Source organism: Brienomyrus brachyistius, chromosome 14, assembly GCF_023856365.1.
Source record: "Brienomyrus brachyistius isolate T26 chromosome 14, BBRACH_0.4, whole genome shotgun sequence".
Lineage (NCBI taxonomy): Eukaryota > Metazoa > Chordata > Actinopteri > Osteoglossiformes > Mormyridae > Brienomyrus > Brienomyrus brachyistius.
In genome coordinates this window covers 17,520,922-17,543,161 of record NC_064546.1, presented here as the reverse complement: position 1 = coordinate 17,543,161, position 22,240 = coordinate 17,520,922, and the positions used below count along the sequence as shown (strand labels likewise).

The 22,240-nt window shown below is 45.5% G+C and overlaps 5 protein-coding genes across 8 annotated transcripts; 3 read left to right on the top strand and 2 right to left on the bottom strand.

Moving 5' to 3' along the window:
* The first annotated feature begins 350 nt into the window (after positions 1 to 350).
* On the top strand, positions 351 to 2,654 carry LOC125707107 (urease accessory protein UreE-like). Of its 2 annotated transcripts, XR_007382185.1 has the most exons (6): positions 351 to 365; positions 1,032 to 1,172; positions 1,272 to 1,329; positions 1,515 to 1,531; positions 1,655 to 1,672; positions 2,364 to 2,654. XR_007382185.1 is itself a non-coding variant. In XM_048974015.1 (5 exons), exons 2-5 carry the CDS (start codon positions 1,314 to 1,316, stop codon positions 2,541 to 2,543), a joined length of 231 nt encoding a protein of 76 aa, XP_048829972.1. In that variant the 5' UTR covers positions 1,033 to 1,172; positions 1,272 to 1,313; the 3' UTR covers positions 2,544 to 2,654. The 2 variants fall into 2 exon arrangements, 1 of the variants encoding a protein (XP_048829972.1); XM_048974015.1 differs by lacking the exon at positions 351 to 365 and having other exon boundaries at positions 1,033 to 1,172.
* zbtb1 (zinc finger and BTB domain containing 1) lies at positions 2,406 to 15,686 on the bottom strand. Its single transcript, XM_048974010.1, has 3 exons — positions 15,383 to 15,686; positions 9,178 to 13,984; positions 2,406 to 2,807 (listed from the first exon to the last, which is right to left on the bottom strand). Exon 2 carries the CDS (start codon positions 13,947 to 13,949, stop codon positions 11,796 to 11,798), a length of 2,154 nt encoding a protein of 717 aa, XP_048829967.1. The 5' UTR covers positions 13,950 to 13,984; positions 15,383 to 15,686; the 3' UTR covers positions 2,406 to 2,807; positions 9,178 to 11,795.
* On the bottom strand, positions 2,939 to 6,422 carry LOC125707227 (zinc finger and BTB domain-containing protein 1-like). The gene is made up of 2 exons (XM_048974211.1): positions 6,398 to 6,422; positions 2,939 to 6,222 (listed from the first exon to the last, which is right to left on the bottom strand). The coding sequence occupies exons 1-2, from the start codon at positions 6,420 to 6,422 to the stop codon at positions 5,147 to 5,149; spliced, it is 1,101 nt and encodes a 366-aa protein (XP_048830168.1). The 3' UTR covers positions 2,939 to 5,146.
* On the top strand, positions 7,378 to 9,024 carry LOC125707106 (zinc transporter 7-like). The gene is made up of 5 exons (XM_048974014.1): positions 7,378 to 7,486; positions 7,586 to 7,643; positions 7,821 to 7,837; positions 7,961 to 7,984; positions 8,686 to 9,024. Exons 2-5 carry the CDS (start codon positions 7,628 to 7,630, stop codon positions 8,899 to 8,901), a joined length of 273 nt encoding a protein of 90 aa, XP_048829971.1. The 5' UTR covers positions 7,378 to 7,486; positions 7,586 to 7,627; the 3' UTR covers positions 8,902 to 9,024.
* On the top strand, positions 15,130 to 20,780 carry zbtb25 (zinc finger and BTB domain containing 25). 3 transcript variants are annotated; one of them, XM_048974013.1, is made up of 3 exons: positions 15,130 to 15,392; positions 17,534 to 17,720; positions 18,081 to 20,780. In XM_048974013.1, exons 2-3 carry the CDS (start codon positions 17,548 to 17,550, stop codon positions 19,228 to 19,230), a joined length of 1,323 nt encoding a protein of 440 aa, XP_048829970.1. In that variant the 5' UTR covers positions 15,130 to 15,392; positions 17,534 to 17,547; the 3' UTR covers positions 19,231 to 20,780. The 3 variants fall into 3 exon arrangements, with proteins under 3 accessions (XP_048829970.1, XP_048829969.1, XP_048829968.1); XM_048974012.1 differs by lacking the exon at positions 15,130 to 15,392 and adding an exon at positions 16,518 to 16,607; XM_048974011.1 differs by lacking the exon at positions 15,130 to 15,392 and adding an exon at positions 16,520 to 16,631.
* The last annotated feature ends 1,460 nt before the right edge of the window (positions 20,781 to 22,240 follow it).

Here is a 22,240-nt window from a genome sequence, read left to right as displayed (position 1 = left end):
CTTTTTCAGCCCATTCTCTGGAAACCCTAGAAATGGCTGTGCATGAAAATCACAGATCAGCAGTTTCTGAAATCTTCATACCAGCTTGTCTGGCACAAACAGCCATGCCCCGTTCAAAGTCACTTACATCACCTTTCCTCCTCATTCTGATGTTTGATGTGAACATTACCTGAAGCTCCTGACCTGTCTCTGCAAGAGTTTATACATTGTGTTTATACATTGTTTAGAAATTGGCGTCAACGAGCACTTGAACAGGTTTACCTAATGAATGAACTGTAATTCTTTGCTAGCTATCATATATAACACTTAATGAATACTAAAATACTTTATTACTAAAATACTTTATTATATTAAAACATACAAAAGTGAGTAAACTTATATTTCATATATTACAGTCATCTTTGTGCTAGTGTATTAAGTTTTTTATATAATGACTTTTGCAACTTGAACTTTTGTTGGGGTGACTTGATGACAACCCTGCTGCGTGTGTGGATTCCCATATTCTCCCGGCATTGCGTGGCTTCCCTCCGGATACTCATACTGTTTTTGTCCTGCAGCACAAGGAATTGTAATTAGGCTAATTGCCTGCAGTGTATGATTGCCTGTATGAAAGCGCTCTATGATACACTTGCATCCCCAACCTTGGGCCCTGTGCTGCCTGTGAAAGTCTCTGTGTCCCCTCTTGACCAGGATAAACAGCTGGATGATGGATAAATATTCATATGTGGAGATTTTCTACACCGATTTTAGAAAAGCAAGTTAACACCACTCTGAGAAGCTCCTACCTAAACTCTCCTGAAACGCCCAAGTCATTCTTCAAACTGTGTTGGAAATTTGGTTTGGTGCCAATGTTGTGTTTGCTGTGTTTATGAAGAACATCGTGAAAATCAAATAGCCAGCTATGCTCATTGTTTTTCTCACCATGACGAAAACGTGTTGTTTATCACCTTAATATCATCTTGAGGAATTAAACAAACCGTAGGCCAGCACATTCGAGGCTTTGTTTTCTTTTTCCTTTGTCTTCCTGCCAGACCGACCGGTCTCATCGCATCTCTTACCTGTCTCAAAACCGAAGGGTGGGGCCCAAACATGCCGCCTCGCCCATTCCTCCAGCCTATAAAAGGAGTGAGACGCTAGCTTTGACAACAGAGCGAGTCGAGACTTAGAACCAGGTGAGATTTTTTCCACTCCGTCTAATGCATTGGTGGCTTGGCTGCACCGAGCGCCTGGAATGAGCATCTTAACCCTTTTTGATCTCTCCCCTCTTCCAGCTGTTTCTTTTCTGATCCAGGTAGATCGCAGAGGAGTTTAAAATGAGTGACTCACAGAGTAAGTACCTGCAGTTATGAGAATGCAGAGAATATAAACTGTATCGTCCCGTCAGTAATGTGTGCAAGATTTGTGAAATAAACAGTCAACGTTCATGAAACTTCCAAATAAAATAGATTGAGCAAAATTCCTGTGTATTCAAAAATACTGTGTTTAACTATTGCTTTTCTTTCTCATTTTTACAGAGAAGTGCGAGAAATCGGTAAGGCAACCGAAATCTTCCACCAAATGTGGAAAATGTCAGCGTACGACTGCTGCGACATACAGGCACGCAACGCATCCCAGCAAATGAAAATTAAACATGTTCTTTCTTTTTCTTCCTCAGCATTGCCATCAAGGCGATGTAAGTAACATTTTCTCATCTCCTCACTTAACTGGCACGTTACACCTACAATTTGTACCTGAGCAGGGACGTCCATAGCATTATCCAATGAAAAATGCTCACGTCTCACGATAAAAGCAGTGCGGTGCCAGTTATTCTGTCCAGTAGAAGTTAGCAATTATTTGTATTGCTGGCATTGACTTAGGCTTCTGTACAGTTTGTTTTATACTTTACATGATAGCTGATTGTTCATTCTGCTGGCAAACCTTGTCCATCTGGGACGTGTGTAATAATTAGCGACCCCTGATGGTGTATTTTGGTACTACCATTGGGCATTCTTCAGAAGCTCAGCCCAGCTGCACTTACTCCTTAGTCCTCCTTACTCCTCCGACGTATGTATGTTTGTAATGTGCTATTTGACTCACTGGTATGAGTCACTATGGACAAAAGCGTCTGTTAAATAAAAGTAAAGGTACTATCTTTAGTGCTTCCTGCAACAGAAAGAAGGAAAAGAGGTAAATTGCTGACATTATATCACTGATCTGAGTCACTTTCAACAGCAAAAATAAGATTTTCTTTTGTGAATATTGCACTCTTGCTGATTTCCTTTTAAAGAACCTGGAGTCTGTAACTGTTCGTGTTAGAGAAAGTGATCCTTCCACCTACATGTGACAAACTCCGACTGACCTCTGGTCTTTTTTGGGGCATTTAGGGCAAAGGGCAAGGCAAGGGACAGGGACACGGGAAGGAACACGGACACGGGAAGGGACACGGACACGGGAAGGAACACGAACATGGACACGGGAAGGAACACGAACATTGCCATGACAAAGACCAGAGTCATGGTCCCGATGGCAAGGGATGCGGCACCAAGGGCCAGTGTAAGAAGTGACACTGCACACACCAGCCGGATTCACAGCACACTGGCCAAATGGTGTGCTTCAAGCACTGCGATGATTGAAATGTGTTACAAGTTATATCAATAAAGTCATTTTCAAACACACCGCGAGTCTGTGTTCTTCCTAAACTGACAGGAATTGGGGTGATAAATCATTCTGTGCCGCAAACGCGACAGTGCAAGATTGCTGGCTTTGGGAATAATTCCAAGTCAGGTGGGGGAATGCTGGATGCCTGGTACAGACGAGGCAGCCCAGACCTGCAGTTCATTTCTTACATGTCGTCTTTCTGTCCTGACTTAATCCTAGGATGTTGATCAACCCATGTGACCCAGCCTCGCACACTCGGCGACAACAAAAACGGACAGACTTATACAAGATTGGCAGACTTATTAAAAAAACTGTTTGTTTGTTTTTTAACTAGAACATTTATTGCAGAAATTTAAAAAACACAATTTAAACAAAAAATGTATGTCCTTGCAAATATAGAGCTTCTCTACATTAGAGGCTAATTGTCACAACGGCTGGGACCCCTTCTGAAAACAGCATATTACTTGCAGTAACAGTACGACTAATAGATAACCACTGCATTACTGCCCCCTACCGGTGAACAAAGAGAATAAATGTTTGCAATAAGCAAGGAAAAGTGTATAGTCTGTTAGCTTCCATTGTTTAATAGTAGAAAACATATATTTGCACTTCTCTTGTTTTCATACTGGAAAACCCGCTCTGTGCTTGCAAAAAGCAGCTGGATTGATCTGACCGCTTTCCTTGCAGCAATCTTTCTAAAGATCTACGTAGAAGGCCAAAAAAATGAAGGCACAATTATTGTGCTAAACCTGTTAGCCGACCCACTGCTCCGTGAGTGTTCGTCAGTCTCATTGCATCATGCCTGTTCGATAAGAGCTGATCATTGGAGGGCATGCCTAGGTGTGGCGCTGCCAGGGGTTCGAGCATTCCTTGGGGTCCACGTGGCACGGCTGTAACCTGTTCTCTGCTCGGAAGAGTGCTATCACTCCCTGAAGCGGCAGTACTAACCCTAACCCTCATGCCAGGAGTAAAACAACATGGGGCAGGAAAAAAAAACAGGTATTTGCATTTTCTAAGGGGCAAGTGTGAAGCCAGCCAATCAGAGTGAGCCGGTTTCACAACACGTACGACGCATACATTTTTCCTCTGCTGAACATGGGTGCAACACTGAAAGTGGACCAGCGCCACTTCAAGGCGCAGCAACTTAAGTAACATTTTAAAATGAAGCACAAGATTCCTTTGCACACACACACACACACACGCACGCACGCACGCGCGCACACACATTAAAAAATACATAGTTTCACTGAAGAGGTCACTGTATTTTGTAAACAGTAAATGCAAATTCAGCACCTTAAAAAACGATTTAGCCCTCAGCAGAAAAGTGCTCCTGTTTCTGATACAGGAAAGTCGCGTAACGGGAGACAATAAGATATGACCAGGTGCACGTTCTTAAGAAGAAAGCCAATTCTGCTTTTCTGAAACAGGCAAACATAAAAACACTTGCTGTTATCCCCAGCATCATCAACTCATAACAATATATCCAATATGAATCCAACCACATATTCTGTTCATGAATTGAAATGATTAATAGGTCACACTTAACCATAAAGGTTTTTATACAGAGGTGTAAAGACATTATTTTACACCTGTTTGCATGATGTGGAAACTAACCGCTGTGCTTCGTAAGGAAAAAGCAGGAGCAAGTCAGAGATTCAGGTCTTCAGATATTTTGAAAATCAGGATGAAAGGAATAGACCTGCAGCACCATACAGTCACCGGATGAAGCTGGAAGAAATGTCTTGCAGCTGGAACAAGTCGAGCTGACTGCCGAACACACTGACTCTAGTGTTTTATCATGTTGTAGCTGCATTTCATTCACATACATTTTTAACCCTTTGCATCTGAATCCATCTTTCTACTATGCTTCCTGCTTGGCTGATGGCTCCAGACCGCACTGTTCAGCATTCACGCAGGTCAGAACATTGCCCTATATACTCCAGTTGGGATCGTTCAGTAGGGGGAGGGGGGTGGGTTTCACGGGTCGCTGGAGAATCTGACAGAATCTCACTTGATGTCCCAACGAGGGAGCGAACAGATTCCAGATTCCCGCCAACCCCAAGAATAAATAAATAAATAAAAACAGGGCTCGCTGATACACCTGGAAAGGCGTCTTCTGGAAAATTCTGCCTATTCTACAAGGATAGCTCTAACACAACATGGAGCTAGATGGAAAAGCCAAGCTTCTATATATGAATATATATGTCAAGTGCGTGTGAAGTAACGCATGAGCCTTCATGAATGTCTCATACAAGTGAAATGTATACGGACGACATGGAGTTGGACAAACAGAAAAAAAAATACATCATACAATGTGTATGCAACACTACTGCATTCGATCTTGCACACACCCGTATATCAGGTGCCCTGGTTACTGTTGCTAGCTTTGTTTACAGAAGGTCACACACCAATGTGACGAATTTAACTGAAACTGTGCTGAGGCGACTTCTGTCGCTCTCGCATTTATGGCTTGTGTACCAGACAGACGCTTACGTCTCGCCACTACCCCTTATAACCTCTTGGTGTGTTTGGAGTTGTAGTGGCTCCTCATGTCCTTGCGGAGGCGGAACTTCTCCCCGCACACGCCGCAGATGTACAGGTGCACGTCCATGTGCTGCTCCAGGTGCTCACTGCCCGGAAAGATCTGGAAGCACACCTGGCAGATGGTCTCCCCGGCCAACAGGTGGGAGATCATGTGCCGCACATGGTCGTGCTTCAGGAAGGTGCCCTGGTCACAGACGGGGCAGACGTAGCGGGCCATGCCCTTGTGCATGTCGTTGTGCAGCCGCAGCTGCCGCTCACGCAGGAACTGTTTCCCGCAGGTCTGGCACGCAAACTGCTTCTCCTTGGTGTGGACGGTGTAGTGCTCACGCAAGTGGCAACGCTGGAAAAAGCCCTTGCCACAAATGCCGCAGGAGTGCTTACACCGGTGGTCCCGCTCGCCATCCTCCAGCAGTCCAGAACGTAGCAGCTCCTGCTCTGGACAGCGGGCCACATGCTCCAGGGCTTGCCGCTCGCTGCCCAGGTGCAGACCACAGTGGGGGCAGCGGTAGGCCAGGCAGTTCTCATCAGTGTCATCGTGGCACGGGGCACCCAGCTCACCTTCGAATGTGCCATCGGCCTCCAGCAGGCCCTCCTCCACAACCTGCCGCTCCTCAGACAGCGAGTCATCGCCCAGTGAATCTGTCTCGGCATCCTGGGGCTCGCCACAGCGCTCGGCGTGCTCCTGCAACTGCCGGCCCTTGACAAGGATCTGGCCACACTTGCCGCAGGCGCATATGTGGCCCATGTGGCTAGCGATGTAGTGAGCTGACTGGTCGTCCTCCGTCAGCAGCTCCCCACACAGCTCACAGGGCAGACACAGCCGGCCGTCCCTCTCCTCCTTGAAGCGTTTTGCCCGAGTGCCCGTACTCTTATCTTTGCTGGTGGACATGTGCGCCTCAAAAGCGTCATTACTATCCTCCATGCTGGTGGGCCCGACCACCTCGTCTGGGTCGAAGGCACCCGGATCGGGGAGTGAGTTCCTGAAACGGTTGGCCAGTGAGCTACAGCCCTCCACACAGTTCTCGTCAACCTGGACAACTTCTATCAGCTTGAATCACTCTGGCCATTCTACTCTGACCTCTGCCATCAACAAGGCATTTTCAGCCAAAGAACCTCCGTTCACCGGATGCTTTTTCTTTTTCAGCCCATTCTCTGGAAACCCTAGAAATGGCTGTGCATGAAAATCACAGATCAGCAGTTTCTGAAATCTTCATACCAGCTTGTCTGGCACAAACAGCCATGCCCCGTTCAAAGTCACTTACATCACCTTTCCTCCTCATTCTGATGTTTGATGTGAACATTACCTGAAGCTCCTGACCTGTCTCTGCAAGAGTTTATACATTGTGTTTATACATTGTTTAGAAATTGGCGTCAACGAGCGCTTGAACAGGTTTACCTAATGAATGAACTGTAATTCTTTGCTAGCTATCATATATAACACTTAATGAATACTAAAATACTTTATTACTAAAATACTTTATTATATTAAAACATACAAAAGTGAGTAAACTTATATTTCATATATTACAGTCATCTTTGTGCTAGTGTATTAAGTTTTTTATATAATGACTTTTGCAACTTGAACTTTTGTTGGGGTGACTTGATGACAACCCTGCTGCGTGTGTGGATTCCCATATTCTCCCGGCATTGCGTGGCTTCCCTCCGGATACTCATACTGTTTTTGTCCTGCAGCACAAGGAATTGCAATTAGGCTAATTGCCTGCAGTGTATGATTGCCTGTATGAAAGTGCTCTGTGATACACTTGCATCCCCAACCTTGGGCCCTGTGCTGCCTGTGAAAGTCTCTGTGTCCCCTCTTGACCAGGATAGACAGCTGGATGATGGATAAATATTCATGTGGAGATTTTCTACACCGATTTTAGAAAAGCAAGTTAACACCACTCTGAGAAGCTCCTACCTAAACTCTCCTGAAACGCCCAAGTCATTCTTCAAACTGTGTTGGAAATTTGGTTTGGTGCCAATGTTGTGTTTGCTGTGTTTATGAATAACATCGTGAAAATCAAATAGCCAGCTATGCTCATTGTTTTTCTCACCATGACGAAAACGTGTTGTTTATCATCTTAATATCATCTTGAGGAATTAAACAAACCGTAGGTCAGCACATTCGAGGCTTTGTTTTCTTTTTCCTTTGTCTTCCTGCCAGACCGACCGGTCTCATCGCATCTCTTACCCGTCTCAAAACCGAAGGGTGGGGCCCAAACATGCCGCCTCGCCCATTCCTCCAGCCTATAAAAGGAGTGAGACCCCAGCTTTGACAACAGAGCGAGTCGAGACTTAGAACCAGGTGAGATTTTTTCCACTCCGTCTAATGCATTGGTGGCTTGGCTGCACCGAGCGCCTGGAATGAGCATCTTAACCCTTTTTGATCTCTCCCCTCTTCCAGCTGTTTCTTTTCTGATCCAGGTAGATCGCAGAGGAGTTTAAAATGAGTGACTCACAGAGTAAGTACCTGCAGTTATGAGAATGCAGAGAATATAAACTGCATCGTCCCGTCAGTAATGTGTGCAAGATTTGTGAAATAAACAGTCAACGTTCATGAAACTTCCAAATAATATAGATTGAGCAATATTCCTGTGTATTCAAAAATTAACTATTGCTTTTCTTTCTCATTTTTACAGAGAAGTGCGACCAATTGGTAAGGCAACCGAAATCTTCCACCAAATGTGGAAAATGTCAGCGTACGACTGCTGCGACATACAGGCACGCAACGCATCCCAGCAAATGAAAATTAAACATGTTCTTTCTTTTTCTTCCTCAGCCAAAGGAATGCCATCAAGGCGATGTAAGTAACATTTTCTCATCTCCTCACTTAACTGACACGATACACCTACAATTTGTACCTGAGCAGGGACGTCCATAGCATTATCCAATGAAAAATGCTCACGTCTCACGATAAAAGCAGCGCGGTGCCAGTTATTCTGTCCAGTAGAAGTTAGCAATTATTTGAATTGCTGGCATTGACTTAGGCTTCTGTACAGTTTGTTTTATACTTTACATGATAGCTGATTGTTCATTCTGCTGGCAAACCTTATCCATCTGGGACATGTGTAATAATTAGCGACCCCTGATGGTATATTTTGGTACTACCATTGGGCATTCTTCAGAAGCTCAGCCCAGCTGCACTTACTCCTTAGTCCTCCTTAGTCTTCCTTACTCCTCCGAAGTATGTATGTTTGTAATGTGCTATTTGACTCACTGGTATGAGTCACTATGGACAAAAGCGTCTGTTAAATAAAAGTAAAGGTACTATCTTTAGTGCTTCCTGCAACAGAAAGAAGGAAAAGAGGTAAATTGCTGACATTATATCACTGATCTGAGTCACTTTCAATAGCAAAAATAAGATTTTGTTTTGTGAATATTGCACTCTTGCTGATTTCCTTTTAAAGAACCTGGAGTCTGTAACTGTTCGTGTTAGAGAAAGTGATCCTTCCACCTACATGTGACAAACTCCGACTGACCTCTGTTTTTTTTTGGGGCATTTAGGGCAAAGGGCAAGGCAAGGGACAGGGACACGGGAAGGAACACGGACACGGACATGGGAAGGAACACGAACATGGACACGGGAAGGAACATGGACACGGACACGGGAAGGAACATGGACACGGACACGGGAAGGAACATGGACACGGACACGGACATTGCCATGACAAAGACCAGAGTCATGGTCCCGATGGCAAGGGATGCGGCACCAAGGACTAGTGTAAGAAGTGACACTGCACACACCAGCCAGATTCACAGCACACTGGCCAAATGCTGTGCTTCGAGCACTGCGATGATTGAAATGTGTTACAAGTTATATCAATAAAGTCATTTTCAAACACACCGCGAGTCTGTGTTCTTCCTAAACTGACAGGAATTGGGGTGATAAATCATTCTGTGCCGCAAACGCGACAGTGCAAGATTGCTGGCTTTGGGAATAATTCCAAGTCAGGTGGGGGAATGCTGGATGCTTGGTACAGACGAGGCAGCCCAGACCTGCAGTTCACTTCTTACATGTCGTCTTTCTGTCCTGACTTAATCCTAGGATGTTGATCAACCCATGTGACCCAGCCTCACACACTCGGCGACAACAAAAACGGACAGACTTATATAAGATTGGCAGACTTATTAAAAAAACTGTTTGTTTGTTTTTTAACTAGAACATTTATTGCAGAAATTTAAAAAACACAATTTAAACAAAAAATGTATGTCCTTGCAAATATAGAGCTTCTCTACATTAGAGGCTAATTGTCACAACGGCTGGGACCCCTTCTGAAAACAGCATATTACTAGCAGTAACAGTACGACTAATAGATAACCACTGCATTACTGCCCCCTACCGGTGAACAAAGAGAATAAATGTTTGCAATAAGCAAGGAAAAGTGTACAGTCTGTTAGCTTCCATTGTTTAATAGTAGAAAACATATATTTGCACTTCTCTTGTTTTCATACTGGAAAACCCGCTCTGTGCTTGCAAAAAGCAGCTGGATTGATCCGACCGCTTTCCTTGCAGCAATCTTTCTAAAGATCTACGTAGAAGGCCAAAAAAATGAAGGCACAATTATTGTGCTAAACCTGTTAGCCGACCCACTGCTCCGTGAGTGTTCGTCAGTCTCATTGCATCATGCCTGTTCGATAAGAGCTGATCATTGGAGGGCATGCCTAGGTGTGGCGCTGCCAGGGGTTCGAGCATTCCTTGGGGTCCACGTGGCACGGCTGTAACCTGTTCTCTGCTCGGAAGAGTGCTATCACTCCCTGAAGCGGCAGTACTAACCCTAACCCTCATGCCAGGAGTAAAACAACATGGGGCAGGAAAAAAAATCAGGTACTTGCATTTTCTGAGGGGCAGGTGTGAAGCCAGCCAATCAGAGTGAGCCGGTTTCACAACACGTACGACGCATACATTTTTCCTCTGCTGAACATGGGTGCAACACTGAAAGTGGACCAGCGCCACTTCAAGGCGCAGCAACTTAAGTAACATTTTAAAATGAAGCACAAGATTCCTTTGCACACACACACACACGCACGCACGCGCGCACACACATTAAAAAATACATAGTTTCACTGAAGAGGTCACTGTATTTTGTAAACAGTAAATGCAAATTCAGCACCTTAAAAAACGATTTAGCCCTCAGCAGAAAAGTGCTCCTGTTTCTGATACAGGAAAGTCGCGTAACGGGAGACAATAAGATATGACCAGATGCACGTTCTTAAGAGGAAAGCCAATTCTGCTTTTCTGAAACAGGCAAACATAAAAACACTTGCTGTTATCCCCAGCATCATCAACTCATAACAATATATCCAATATGAATCCAACCACATATTCTGTTCATGAATTGAAATGATTAATAGGTTACACTTAACCATAAAGGTTTTTATACAGAGGTGTAAAGACATTATTTTACACCTGTTTGCATGATGTGGAAACTAACCGCTGTGCTTCGTAAGGAAAAAGCAGGAGCAAGTCAGAGATTCAGGTCTTCAGATATTTTGAAAATCAGGATCTGGAAACTTGGGACCATATTTCACAATGTGCCGCCAAGGGTGAAAACTGAAAAGGAAAAGCCTGCGGGACAACTCCAGTCCTAAGAAATTTCAGACATTTTAAAGGCAAGGGGCCAATTTATTTGGCCTGAAGACCCAGAAGATATCTGAGAAGGAAGAGGAACAGGTATTGGAGGATTGGGTGTCTGATCGCAGACAGAGCCGGCGAGACTAGTGACAGTCCAGCCATGACAGAACACAAACCACAATTCCAAGCAAAAACTGTAAACAGAAATACTGAGCAAGATGAAAGGAATAGACCTGCAGCACCATACAGTCACCGGATGAAGCTGGAAGAAATGTCTTGCAGCTGGAACAAGTCGAGCTGACTGCCGAACACACTGACTCTAGTGTTTTATCATGTTGTAGCTGCATTTCATTCACATACAATTTTAACCCTTTGCATCTGAATCCATCTTTCTACTATGCTTCCTGCTTGGCTGATGGCTCCAGACCGCACTGTTCAGCATTCACGCAGGTCAGAACATTGCCCTATATACTCCAGTTGGGATCGTTCAGTAGGGGGAGGGGGGTGGGTTTCACGGGTCGCTGGAGAATCTGACAGAATCTCACTTGATGTCCCAACGAGGGAGCGAACAGATTCCAGATTCCCGCCAACCCCAAGAATAAATAAATAAATAAAAACAGGGCTCGCTGATACACCTGGAAAGGCGTCTTCTGGAAAATTCTGCCTATTCTACAAGGATAGCTCTAACACAACATGGAGCTAGATGGAAAAGCCAAGCTTCTATATATGAATATATATGTCAAGTGCGTGTGAAGTAACGCATGAGCCTTCATGAATGTCTCATACAAGTGAAATGTATACGGACGACAGGGAGTTGGACAAACAGAAAAAGAATACATCATACAATGTGTATGCAACATTACTGCATTCGATCTTGCACACACCTGTATATCAGGTGCCCTGGTTACTGTTGCTAGCTTTGTTTACAGAAGGTCACACACCAATGTGACGAATTTAACTGAAACTGTGCTGAGGCGACTTCTGTCGCTCTCGCATTTATGGCTTGTGTACCAGACAGACGTTTACGTCTCGCCACTACCCCTTATAACCTCTTGGTGTGTTTGGAGTTGTAGTGGCTCCTCATGTCCTTGCGGAGGCGGAACTTCTCCCCGCACACGCCGCAGATGTACAGGTGCACGTCCATGTGCTGCTCCAGGTGCTCACTGCCCGGAAAGATCTGGAAGCACACCTGGCAGATGGTCTCCCCGGCCGACAGGTGGGAGATCATGTGCCGCACATGGTCGTGCTTCAGGAAGGTGCCCTGGTCACAGACGGGGCAGACGTAGCGGGCCATGCCCTTGTGCATGTCGTTGTGCAGCCGCAGCTGCCGCTCACGCAGGAACTGTTTCCCGCAGGTCTGGCAGGCAAACTGCTTCTCCTTGGTGTGGACGGTGTAGTGCTCACGCAAGTGGCAACGCTGGAAAAATCCCTTGCCACAAATGCCGCAGAAGTGCTTACGCCGGTGGTCCCGCTCGCCATCCTCCAGCAGTCCAGAACGTAGCAGCTCCTGCTCTGGACAGCGGGCCACATGCTCCAGGGCTTGCCGCTCGCTGCCCAGGTGCAGACCACAGTGGGGGCAGCGGTAGGCCAAGCAGTTCTCATCAGTGTCATCGTGGCACGGGGCACCCAGCTCACCTTCGAATGTGCCATCGGCCTCCAGCAGGCCCTCCTCCACAACCTGCCGCTCCTCAGACAGCGAGTCATCGCCCAGTGAATCTGTCTCGGCATCCTGGGGCTCGCCACAGCGCTCGGCGTGCTCCTGCAACTGCCGGCCCTTGACAAGGATCTGGCCACACTTGCCGCAGGCGCATATGTGGCCCATGTGGCTAGCGATGTAGTGAGCTGACTGGTCGTCCTCCGTCAGCAGCTCCCCACACAGCTCACAGGGCAGACACAGCCGGCCGTCCCTCTCCTCCTTGATACGTTTTGCCCGAGTGCCTGTACTCTTATCTTCGCTGGTGGACATGTGTGCCTCAAAAGCGTCATTACTATCCTCCATGCTGGTGGGCCCGACCACCTCGTCTGGGTTGAAGGCACCCGGATCGGGGAGTGAGTCCCTGAAACGGTTGGCCAGTGAGCTGCAGCCCTCCACACAGTTCTCGTCAACCTGGACTACTTGTATGCCATCCATTTCAAGCTCAGGGCTATCCTCAGGCTCCATTTTGATGATGATAGTATTCCGCGAAGATTTGGGCTGGCTGTCAGCCCCTGTGCCGACGGACTTGATCACAGTCCCTTTGCTCAACACCTCCACATCAGACTTCTCAAGAGCTTCACCCTCCGCCTTGCAGGGGTCCAAGTTCTCCTCTGAGCCCTCAGAGGAGGAGCTCTCTGCCTTGCTAGCGTCTGTCTCCAGGCCTTTGGCCCCCCTGGGTGTATGGAAGGTCTTGCGGTTGGTGCAGGTGAGGATGTGCTCAATGAGGAGCTTCTCGCAGCTGAAGACAAAGCCACAGTCGTCGCAGGTGTAGGTGCGCCCGAAGCGAGGCCGCTCTTTCATGGTGGCACTCCTGCCTGACGGCTTCTTGCGCAGGTCACACGGCTGCTCTGCCATGGCCTCGGCCACAAGAGACAGGCTGAGGGGCAGCCCCGGTTCCTCCGTGGGCTTTGTTGTAGCCCCGCCAAGGCCACCCAAGGTCTGGAGGGAGGACGCAGAAGCCGGAGCCTGTTGGAGGCACTCTCCGTCAGTAGCCCCCTGGCGTTGCGGCTGCTGCTCATACATCCGCACTCCAAACATCATCCTCCTTCCAGGCAGAGCCAGCGCCGTGGAGGAGGATGATGAGGAGGAGGAGGAAGAGGAAGATGACGACGACGAGGATGACGGCGCCAGGTTTGAATTGCGGATGTCCTTGAGGTCATCCAGAGAGTCTGGGATGTAGTACATCTGCAGGTAGACCATGGCAGCCTTGAGCTCATCAAATTCGTAGGAGCCCACAGCAATGCGGCCAAGGTACATGAGCTGAAGAATGAGGTCAAAGCATTCAGCGCTGATTTGCATGTTGCTGAGGTTCACCCGCGCCATGGCCTGCTGGTCTTTGATGAACATCATCCTAAAGTAGGAGCTACAGGCTGCCAGCACAGCCTTGTGAGCCCTGAAGTAGATGTCCCCCACGGCGATGCAGCAGTCGCACAGGAAGCCCCACTCCCGCTGGTTGTTGAGCTGCTGCAGGACGTGCTCACTGTGGCTCAGCCTCGTCATGGTGCCGTCAGCTTTGCTCACAGCCCTGGGATTTGCTAGCATGCCAAAGATGTGCAGACCCCAGAAGAAAGATCATTGGAAATAGTGAGCGACCGTCCAATAGTTTTGTTTAAAGTAAAACAACAACACTAAATAAATATCAAGTTGCTTTATGCATAGAACTTACATTTATTAAAATGAATAAACTATTTACAGATTAGCTCTTCACACTGTGACTATAGACTGGTTTGACAGGCAACTATTTTGGTCTGGGTCGCCATCTTTTCTGACTAAAATTAAACCCATACTCTAGTGGGGGGGGTGTTTTTAGAGATGAACTGCAAAGTAACAGCATGACAGAAATGACAACTCTATGTATGAAACAAAAAAAAATCCCAGAGTTCACTTCTCCCCCCACACTGTCTGCGTGCTTGCACCCAACCCCCGCAAGCATATCACTCAGCTCTGACAGCAAACACGTTTATTAATACTACTCCAGTCCAAAACCCGGCAACTTCCGCGCAGCTAAATGCTATTAAAATACGTGTACATAAAGCTGCGAATGAGAAATTAGCGTCACGCAGCTTGCATTGTAAACCCCTCTCTTTTCTGCCTCCCAAAGCACAAGTGCGAATGTCAGTGCGTGAGCTGACTATTTTGGGCTCGACCCACCCAGCGGTTGCTAAGTCAAAGACAGCAGCTAGTTGGCTACCTCCGCCTCCACTCGCCACTCTTGCCATTTTGTATTCTGCTTTCTGAATTAGTTACCAGTCTAGTTAGAGGGGGAGATAAAACGACTGAGCACGCGTAAGAGGTTAATGCGACGACGGCTATTCGTCGTGATGCATACAACACGCGTTAGCATGCGCTAATATGCTCGCTACAGCTAAGCTAAACAGGGCACTGGAGCAGTCTAACGGCCAGAGAAAACGCACCCTGCTAAGAGCCATATATGCCTTCACGTTAAATATGAAAGCAGCGTGTGTTTTGAGAGGCATTTACACTAACAAACTTTGAATAATAGCAGCCTTTGACGGTTGTGCGATCCCCGTGACAGCATTACGGAGGGCGGGGATTAGCTTTCGTCCCGCCTACGTTCGCGGTCATTGGCTACTTTCGGAGGTCGCTCATGCGGGCATCACGACTGTCAATCATACCGCACCAAAAAAAAAAGAAAAAAGTCATTAAAACTATGCTGTAAAATAACGCCCGTTCGGGCCTTAGCCGTCGTGAGCATCACCGTGAAACACGTTTCGGTACGTGTATCCGACCGGGTGAAGTGAGAGCAGAAAGGAGGGGGCGCCATCGCATTGCTGTCCGGGCGACTGAGGTCTCACGCACTACCGCCCCCGCGCTACTTCCCGCATTCACGCTGAGAAAAAAAACACACACATTATACTGTACACAGGAATGATCCTCAAAAACTGGACAACTATTACGCGCACGATTCTTACCGGCAGGAAGGTGAGTCTATGTAAAACACCGCCAACTCCAAACGGGGTGTATCTTGTCCGGGAGTTGCGCTTTCCCCCCCTGCTTTATCCCAGTAAAGTTGTGGCGAGAATAATCGCAGAGAGGCGAACCCCTCCTGCAGCACGGATGAAAGAACTTCCGCACAGCCGCTCTGTGAGCTGTATCACCGCACTGAGTCTGTCTAAACCAGATCCAGCCCCACTCACGCAAATCCAGCCCTCCCGCTGCTGTTTATAGCCGCCTGCTTATACAGTAGCCTACAGTACTGAATTTCCAAGCATCCCGAGCCGGTGGAACTACCACTAATAAAACATCGGTGTATTCATTACTAAGTCAAACCAGTTTTAATGTTTCACCTATTTTCTGAAGTCCAATCGTATTCAGCAAACAAAGGACTGAAATTTACATTGTTATGAAACGCATAACAATTTTTTACATTTACATTCATGTCATTCATATATTCATTTAAAATGCAGCTGCAACTTAATCGAGCCAGATGGGGCTATTTGTCTATTTTTTTTTTTTATCAAAAACAAAAGTTTGTGCAAAGATCTTGAACCGGTCCCACAGAATCAGTTCATGCAGTTAACGAAATCAAGGTTGCATGCTCAAAAAAAGAAATCCCCAAAATGTTAAACTAACCTTAGCCATAAACCCTAACTGCAAATTTATGGTGTGTAATCATATCTGATTTGAGGTCAGTCGCTCATTAATACGTAATTCTTACTACGTTTGAGCTAGTTATTTAAGTCCACTAAAATATTCATTTCAAAATCCACGTTCGGTCCATTTTCAGGCTCACAAGTGAAAGGCAATTTACAAAACCAGGCAACAACACGTGCTGGTTTTCCTCTAGATGAAAACCTGTCAATAATATCTCCTTGTGAAACTAATAACCTGATAAGTATTTTTGTTAAGTACTTTGCCAAGTTCGGGTCCCTCTGATAAAATCCAGATGGAAATAAAATACTGTATTGCACTCATTTTTATATCTGACAGCGGCTTGTTTATTTCAGCACAACTAAAATTTACGTTTATGTGTACAGTACTAATACACGACTACAGTGCGGTCACGTGGTGCAAAAAATGATCTGCGTTCACCCTGGAAGAAGCGCGAGACTGCACGAGAACTTCCCTGTAGCAACAAATACGAAATCAAAACCCATCTCTCGCGCATAGGTGGCAAGAAATAGTTTTCCATTGCAGGTAATAAATCGTCGTGCTTCATAGGTAGGTGCGCCATTTGCCTGCCGGGATCCAGAACGCTTTGGTGGGGTCTGTCAGGGCTTGTGATTTCAGCAATATACTGGATCCGAATGCAGACCTTTGAAAATGGATGTGCTGCCTTGAAATTAGTTAGGGTATCTTGCAATCTAGTTGTAATGCATGGTAGATCTTAGTAGCGTGTTCCCTTACGGATGATGCATACCTCAATTTTTCGAGGCACTGCATGCAAAAATGCATTGTTTTGTGTTTTTTTTAAGTAAGAAAAACACATAAGGCCATGTTATTGATGCATGCCAGTGACAAGTTTTGCATTGATGTGTGCCATGTACCAGGTATCGGTGCGCTCCCAAATGAAAACGGAGAATGAAAGGTTCACTACTGGTTTTAAAATCCATGTGTCATTTTTCAGTCGGAGAGATTTTAAACGCCGCATGACTACGTCTTTTATAAAAAGAGATACGTGACATGACTTTACGTGAGCCTTTAAATAAGCTTTAAATAGATAAAATAACGAATTGTGAAAGATGTCAATCTTGCTCTCAATTTTATTTCATGGGACTGACAAAAAAAATACTAGATGGACAGTGTGATTATTTAATTGTCATATATTTACATTATAATTACCCCATTTATATATTAAATGCTACTTGGTATAATTTAAAATTGTGCAATTGGCAGTGCGTTCAATCATCATATGAATCCACAAATTAAACACGTATGCTGTTTCTGTATTAAAAGTTTAAAAGCAAGATAATGACCAATATAATCGCTACTTTTAAATAAACCGAATAGATAACAGAATTGCAGCTTTGTCCAGCTTCATGTGTTCATCATAGGTGTGGCCAGCAGAGGTCACCATCTACAACAAGTTGTAGAAAAGTAACGTAACGTGTGTTGTATGACAGGTCGAAGGGGCACCATGGAGGTATCCAGCCATAGCCTGTTTCTCCTCCAGCAGCTGAACATTCAGAGGGAGTTTGGCTTCCTGTGTGACTGCACTGTTGCCATTGGAAATGTCTACTTCAAGGCTCACCGTGCTGTTCTGGCTGCCTTTTCAAACTACTTCAAAATGATATTCATCCACCAGTCCAGGTCAGAGTCCTACCAGAATGTTCAATCCCCAGCATGTGTTATAGAAATCAAATTAATAAAAAAATAAACCAAGAAAGCCAAAGCAGTTTTTACACAGTAACTTGATATTGAAGACAGTCTCACACCACACAAAGTTTCCAATTATATCAGAACCGATTTGACAGTTGAAATGGATTAAAATGTTCCAAAACCTCAAAGCAGGTAGTTAGATATTAATTTATAAATTAGCATCAGCTTTCATTAAAGTTCCTATTCAACAAAAATCAGAATTGTAATTTACCACTGAAAACGGCATTTAACTTTTTTTACATTAACACTGGTGGATTGTGGAATCAGCCCTTTGCGTGTCTTTCACCCTAGTGAGTGCATTAAGATTCAGCCCACCGACATCCAGCCGGACATCTTCAGCTACTTGCTGCACATCATGTACACAGGGATGGGCCCCAAACAACAGGTGGACCAGAGCCGGCTGCAGGAGGGCATCAAATTCCTGCACGCCCACCAGCTGTGCCGCAGCACTGGCGAGGGCAGCCAGGACGCCGACGCTGCCAAGATATCTAACCTCTACGGCATCCAGATCTCCTCCCAGTCGGCCACCAAGGAGCACCTGACCCTGAAGGACTGCCAGGTACGCAGCTTGGAGGGGTCACGCCCCAACAGCCAGGCAGAGAGACCCCAGACTCAAACCTCTTTAGCATCGGGCCCGGAAGGGGAATCCTGCGACCGGCGGCCCACCGATCTCCACTGTGCATCCTCCATGGGCTCTACAGAGGACGGCGAGGCGTGCGAGCTCCCTGTGAGGGTAAAGCAGGAGAAGATGGAGATGGAGGTGACTGGCAAGCCTCAAGATGGCTCCCCATCCCTGGGCCAGGACAGTCCCGGCCTGGGGCTCTTGAAGGAAAATCCGCGAGTGCTGTGCTGTCACTTCTGCGGGGAGCGTTGCAGCTCCCGCCAGGGTTTGCGAGAGCACCTCCTCACCCACAGCACCTCCAGTCTGCCCTTCAGCATGCCTGCTATCCTGGAGAACAGCCACCTGGGTGAGGTCGCTGGGGCTGGGGGGGAGGAACTGGAGAGCCCTGATGAGCGCCTCCCCCATCAGGGTTCCTTCTTGGTGGGGAAGAGCGCCGGTGGGTCTGAGCCGCCAGACGTGGCCGGCCTGGAGGAGGCGCTGCAGCAGAGCGAGGCCCTTTCGGAGGAACTAGCGGCTGAGCGGAAAAGTGGCGCGAATTCACGGAAGCGAAAGATCGCGTGCGCCATCTGCAGCCTTCGCTTTACCCAGAAAAGCCAACTACAGGAACACATGTATAGCCACACCGGCAAGCAAGCCCGGTACCACCGGTACAGCCGCCTCTGCAGCCAGTTCATCCAGGCCTCCCAGCACTTCTGCGAGAGCCCGGCCGAGTTCATGAGCGAGGAGGCCAACAGGGACACGCAAGACAACGTCAGCTCCTGCTACTCACTTGACTCTGAGGTCTCCCAGGAGAGCATAGATACTGTTGTGGTCGAGTGAAAAAGACGGACTTGCCTTCTTTTCAGAACCTTCTGCGATGTGATGGCAGCATCCACAGTTTGGTTTCCTGCAATAATGTGTTGTACTTTATAGTGTTTGTCAGTCTGGTCATTATGCAAGTGACAGTCACTACACTGTAAAATATTGCTGTAAAAGAGCTTGTGGACATATTTATTTCTTTTTCCATTTCTGACAGCCAGTTTTAATTTAATGGACTGAGACACCGCATGCAAATGCATTGACAGCAAACGGTCATATTTAAGCTATGTGCAGTTTATAAAACTATTCGTTTTGAGGATGAGTCAAAAAGATTCGACCGTTAAGCATTCTGGTGTGGTTACTTTGCAAAGATTTTATCGCGAAATAATGTGGGGCGCAGTTAATTATACATAAAATCTTAGACCACTATGTTGCAGTTTCAGGAGCGTATCAAGTTTCTTTTTGAGTACTGAAAGCCTGCAGCACCATATTCAGATGACGACCCATTGCTGTAAAGTATTAAATATTCTTGCATTACTTCGCTACGTATCACCGAAGCTCTTTCAGAAGCACACTAACCATCTTTACATATATGCAAAATCAGCACTGGAATGGAATAGCATTGTGAGAATAGTACAGGCTGATCAGAGAGCTAGAACACATGCAAAAAGATGTGTTTGCTAAACACGGCTAAATTCTAATAACTTACCGTAATTAGCTTAACTGTACGCAGATTCCCGTTGGTAAAACGTGTAAATGCGTACTTCTCACACATTATCATTTTAAGGTGTGTGTTAATTTAAAGTCCACACTCTATATCCACTGTATGTAAATTATGCGTGCCCAAAATAGTGCGAGGCAAACGAATTATGGTAATTAAATATAGATTTGGAGAAATATGAACGCCAGTCAAGCATAATAACTTCCTAATCGCCCTTCGATAAACTTATTTTTGTTACAATTCGTAGGCCTCATACAATTGTTGATATTGCTTTCTCTTTTGCACGGTGTTCGAGCTAAACTGATCACTATATTTCCTGGAATAGAGGTTCTTAAAATGTGTTCCTCTAACGAAAGTACTGTAATTATTGTAGCAGTTAGTGTGCATTCATTTTTAATACCGGGGTATTGTTCACTCAGCATTCCATTTTCGTTTATGAGAAGTCTTACATTGAACCAGGGTGGAAAATGATCGTTCGTCACAGTAATGCAAAGTTGTACAATCAAGTTGGATACTGAAGCAGTTAGCACGAACTGAGTAAAAGCTGACGTTTCTTTTTGGTTTATTTTTACAATTTCTTTGAACCCAACCTTGTATGTGTTTTAAATTTGCTTGCGTTGACAAGAAAAAAAAGTGAAAACACATGGTTGTATTTAAGTATGACTCAGCTGTGTAATTAACATTTTAAACGGAAATTATATTTTTGGCTGTGCAGAGCCTTTAATTTTGCCACGCGCCCTGTCTGTGTTCTTAATAGTTCGGAGTGCAGTCATTCCCGTCTTTTGAAATTGCATTAACTCGCGTTCAAATGAGGATTATTTGAAAAATAAACAAATTTGCAAATAAAAGTGTTTTTTTTTTTTTTTTTTTTTTTTTTACAAACGTCGCCTAATCACACATCACCACCCATCATAAGCAGAATAACGGAAGCAGTAAACAATCTTAATGTAAAATATTCAGCATTCATTCATTCATATTTTGTATATTTTATTTTGTTAGGAAGCAAGGGACAAATCTATAAAGAGAACCCAGTTTTTTATGACTGCATATTCTTATAAATTGATAAGAGTGTTATTTACTTGGAGGAACATGCCGTAAAAGCCGACTCCGTCTGTGTAGTAATTCATGTCAACCACTAGATGGGGTGTTTAGGACGTGTTTTTCAATCTCATATAGCGAAGGTTTCAGAGCCGAGGGAAGCATGGTGATCCGGTGGTTAGCACTGTCGCCTTGCCCCCTCTAGTACCTGCTTTAGAGGCTCTGCCCTGGCCCTGTAAGGAGTTTGTATGTTGTCGTTGGGTTTCCTCTGAGTGCTCCACAGTACAAAAACAGGCTGAGGTTAATTTGAAATAGGGGTGAGTAACAGGTGAGTGCGCTCTGCGATGGCTTAGGATCCCATCCTGAGTTCAGAGGCCCTTTAACCCTGAACATAACGAACGATTTCAGAAAATAGATGGTTTCGGAATCTTACGTAGGCACACGGCAAATATTATTCCTCCCGAAACCGTCAGATTATAATTTCTAAAGTAATTCACCTGTTTTAGTTTCAGGAACATAGGGCTCTTTTTAAGGGTAAGTTTTCTTGATTGCAACTGATGAATTGCTTTGGAAATAAAGAACCAAATAATAGGATGAGACTAAACGCAAAAAGGGTATCTTAAGCTTGCTTCCAGTGTTGGGGTTAACGTGTGAGGTACAGCGTGTTCGATATGCAGCTCAGCGGACTGCCCGCATGGGCTGCTATTCTCGTGTTTTACATTTGGTGGCAGCGATGACGTAAAATCACAGCGCAAGTATATTCTTAGATGCCCTTAAAGGAATCGCGTAATCATCCGACGAAATATAGGTTCCTGCGTATTTAACAGTATACACAACTGCCACAATCAATTAAATGGAATGACAGGTGTGAGCTCTATCCGTATGACAGTGATGCGTTCCTCAGTGTTTCAGGTACTGATGCACAACGACTGAACCAACGCTATTTGGCAGCCCATAGCCTTCATGGCCAGTACAGATTCCATTTAATGACTTTTCCAGAGGTTCATCTCCACATGAAATATGAAATAGTCAATATCCAGATTTAGAGTTTGTTGGATACATTCCATTGAAATCTGGGACTGTTAAGCCCACAGGAACCGGTGCTCCTTTTCTGTGACATGTTTGCACTATGAATATGTCTATCCATAGAGATTACATCCATTGTAAATTCCTTTAAAAGATATGAGATGTGTGTGTGTGTGTGTGGTGTTATGGAGTTATAGAAACACTGCCACTTATTTCCCAGATTCCATATTGAAACTCTCAATCCAC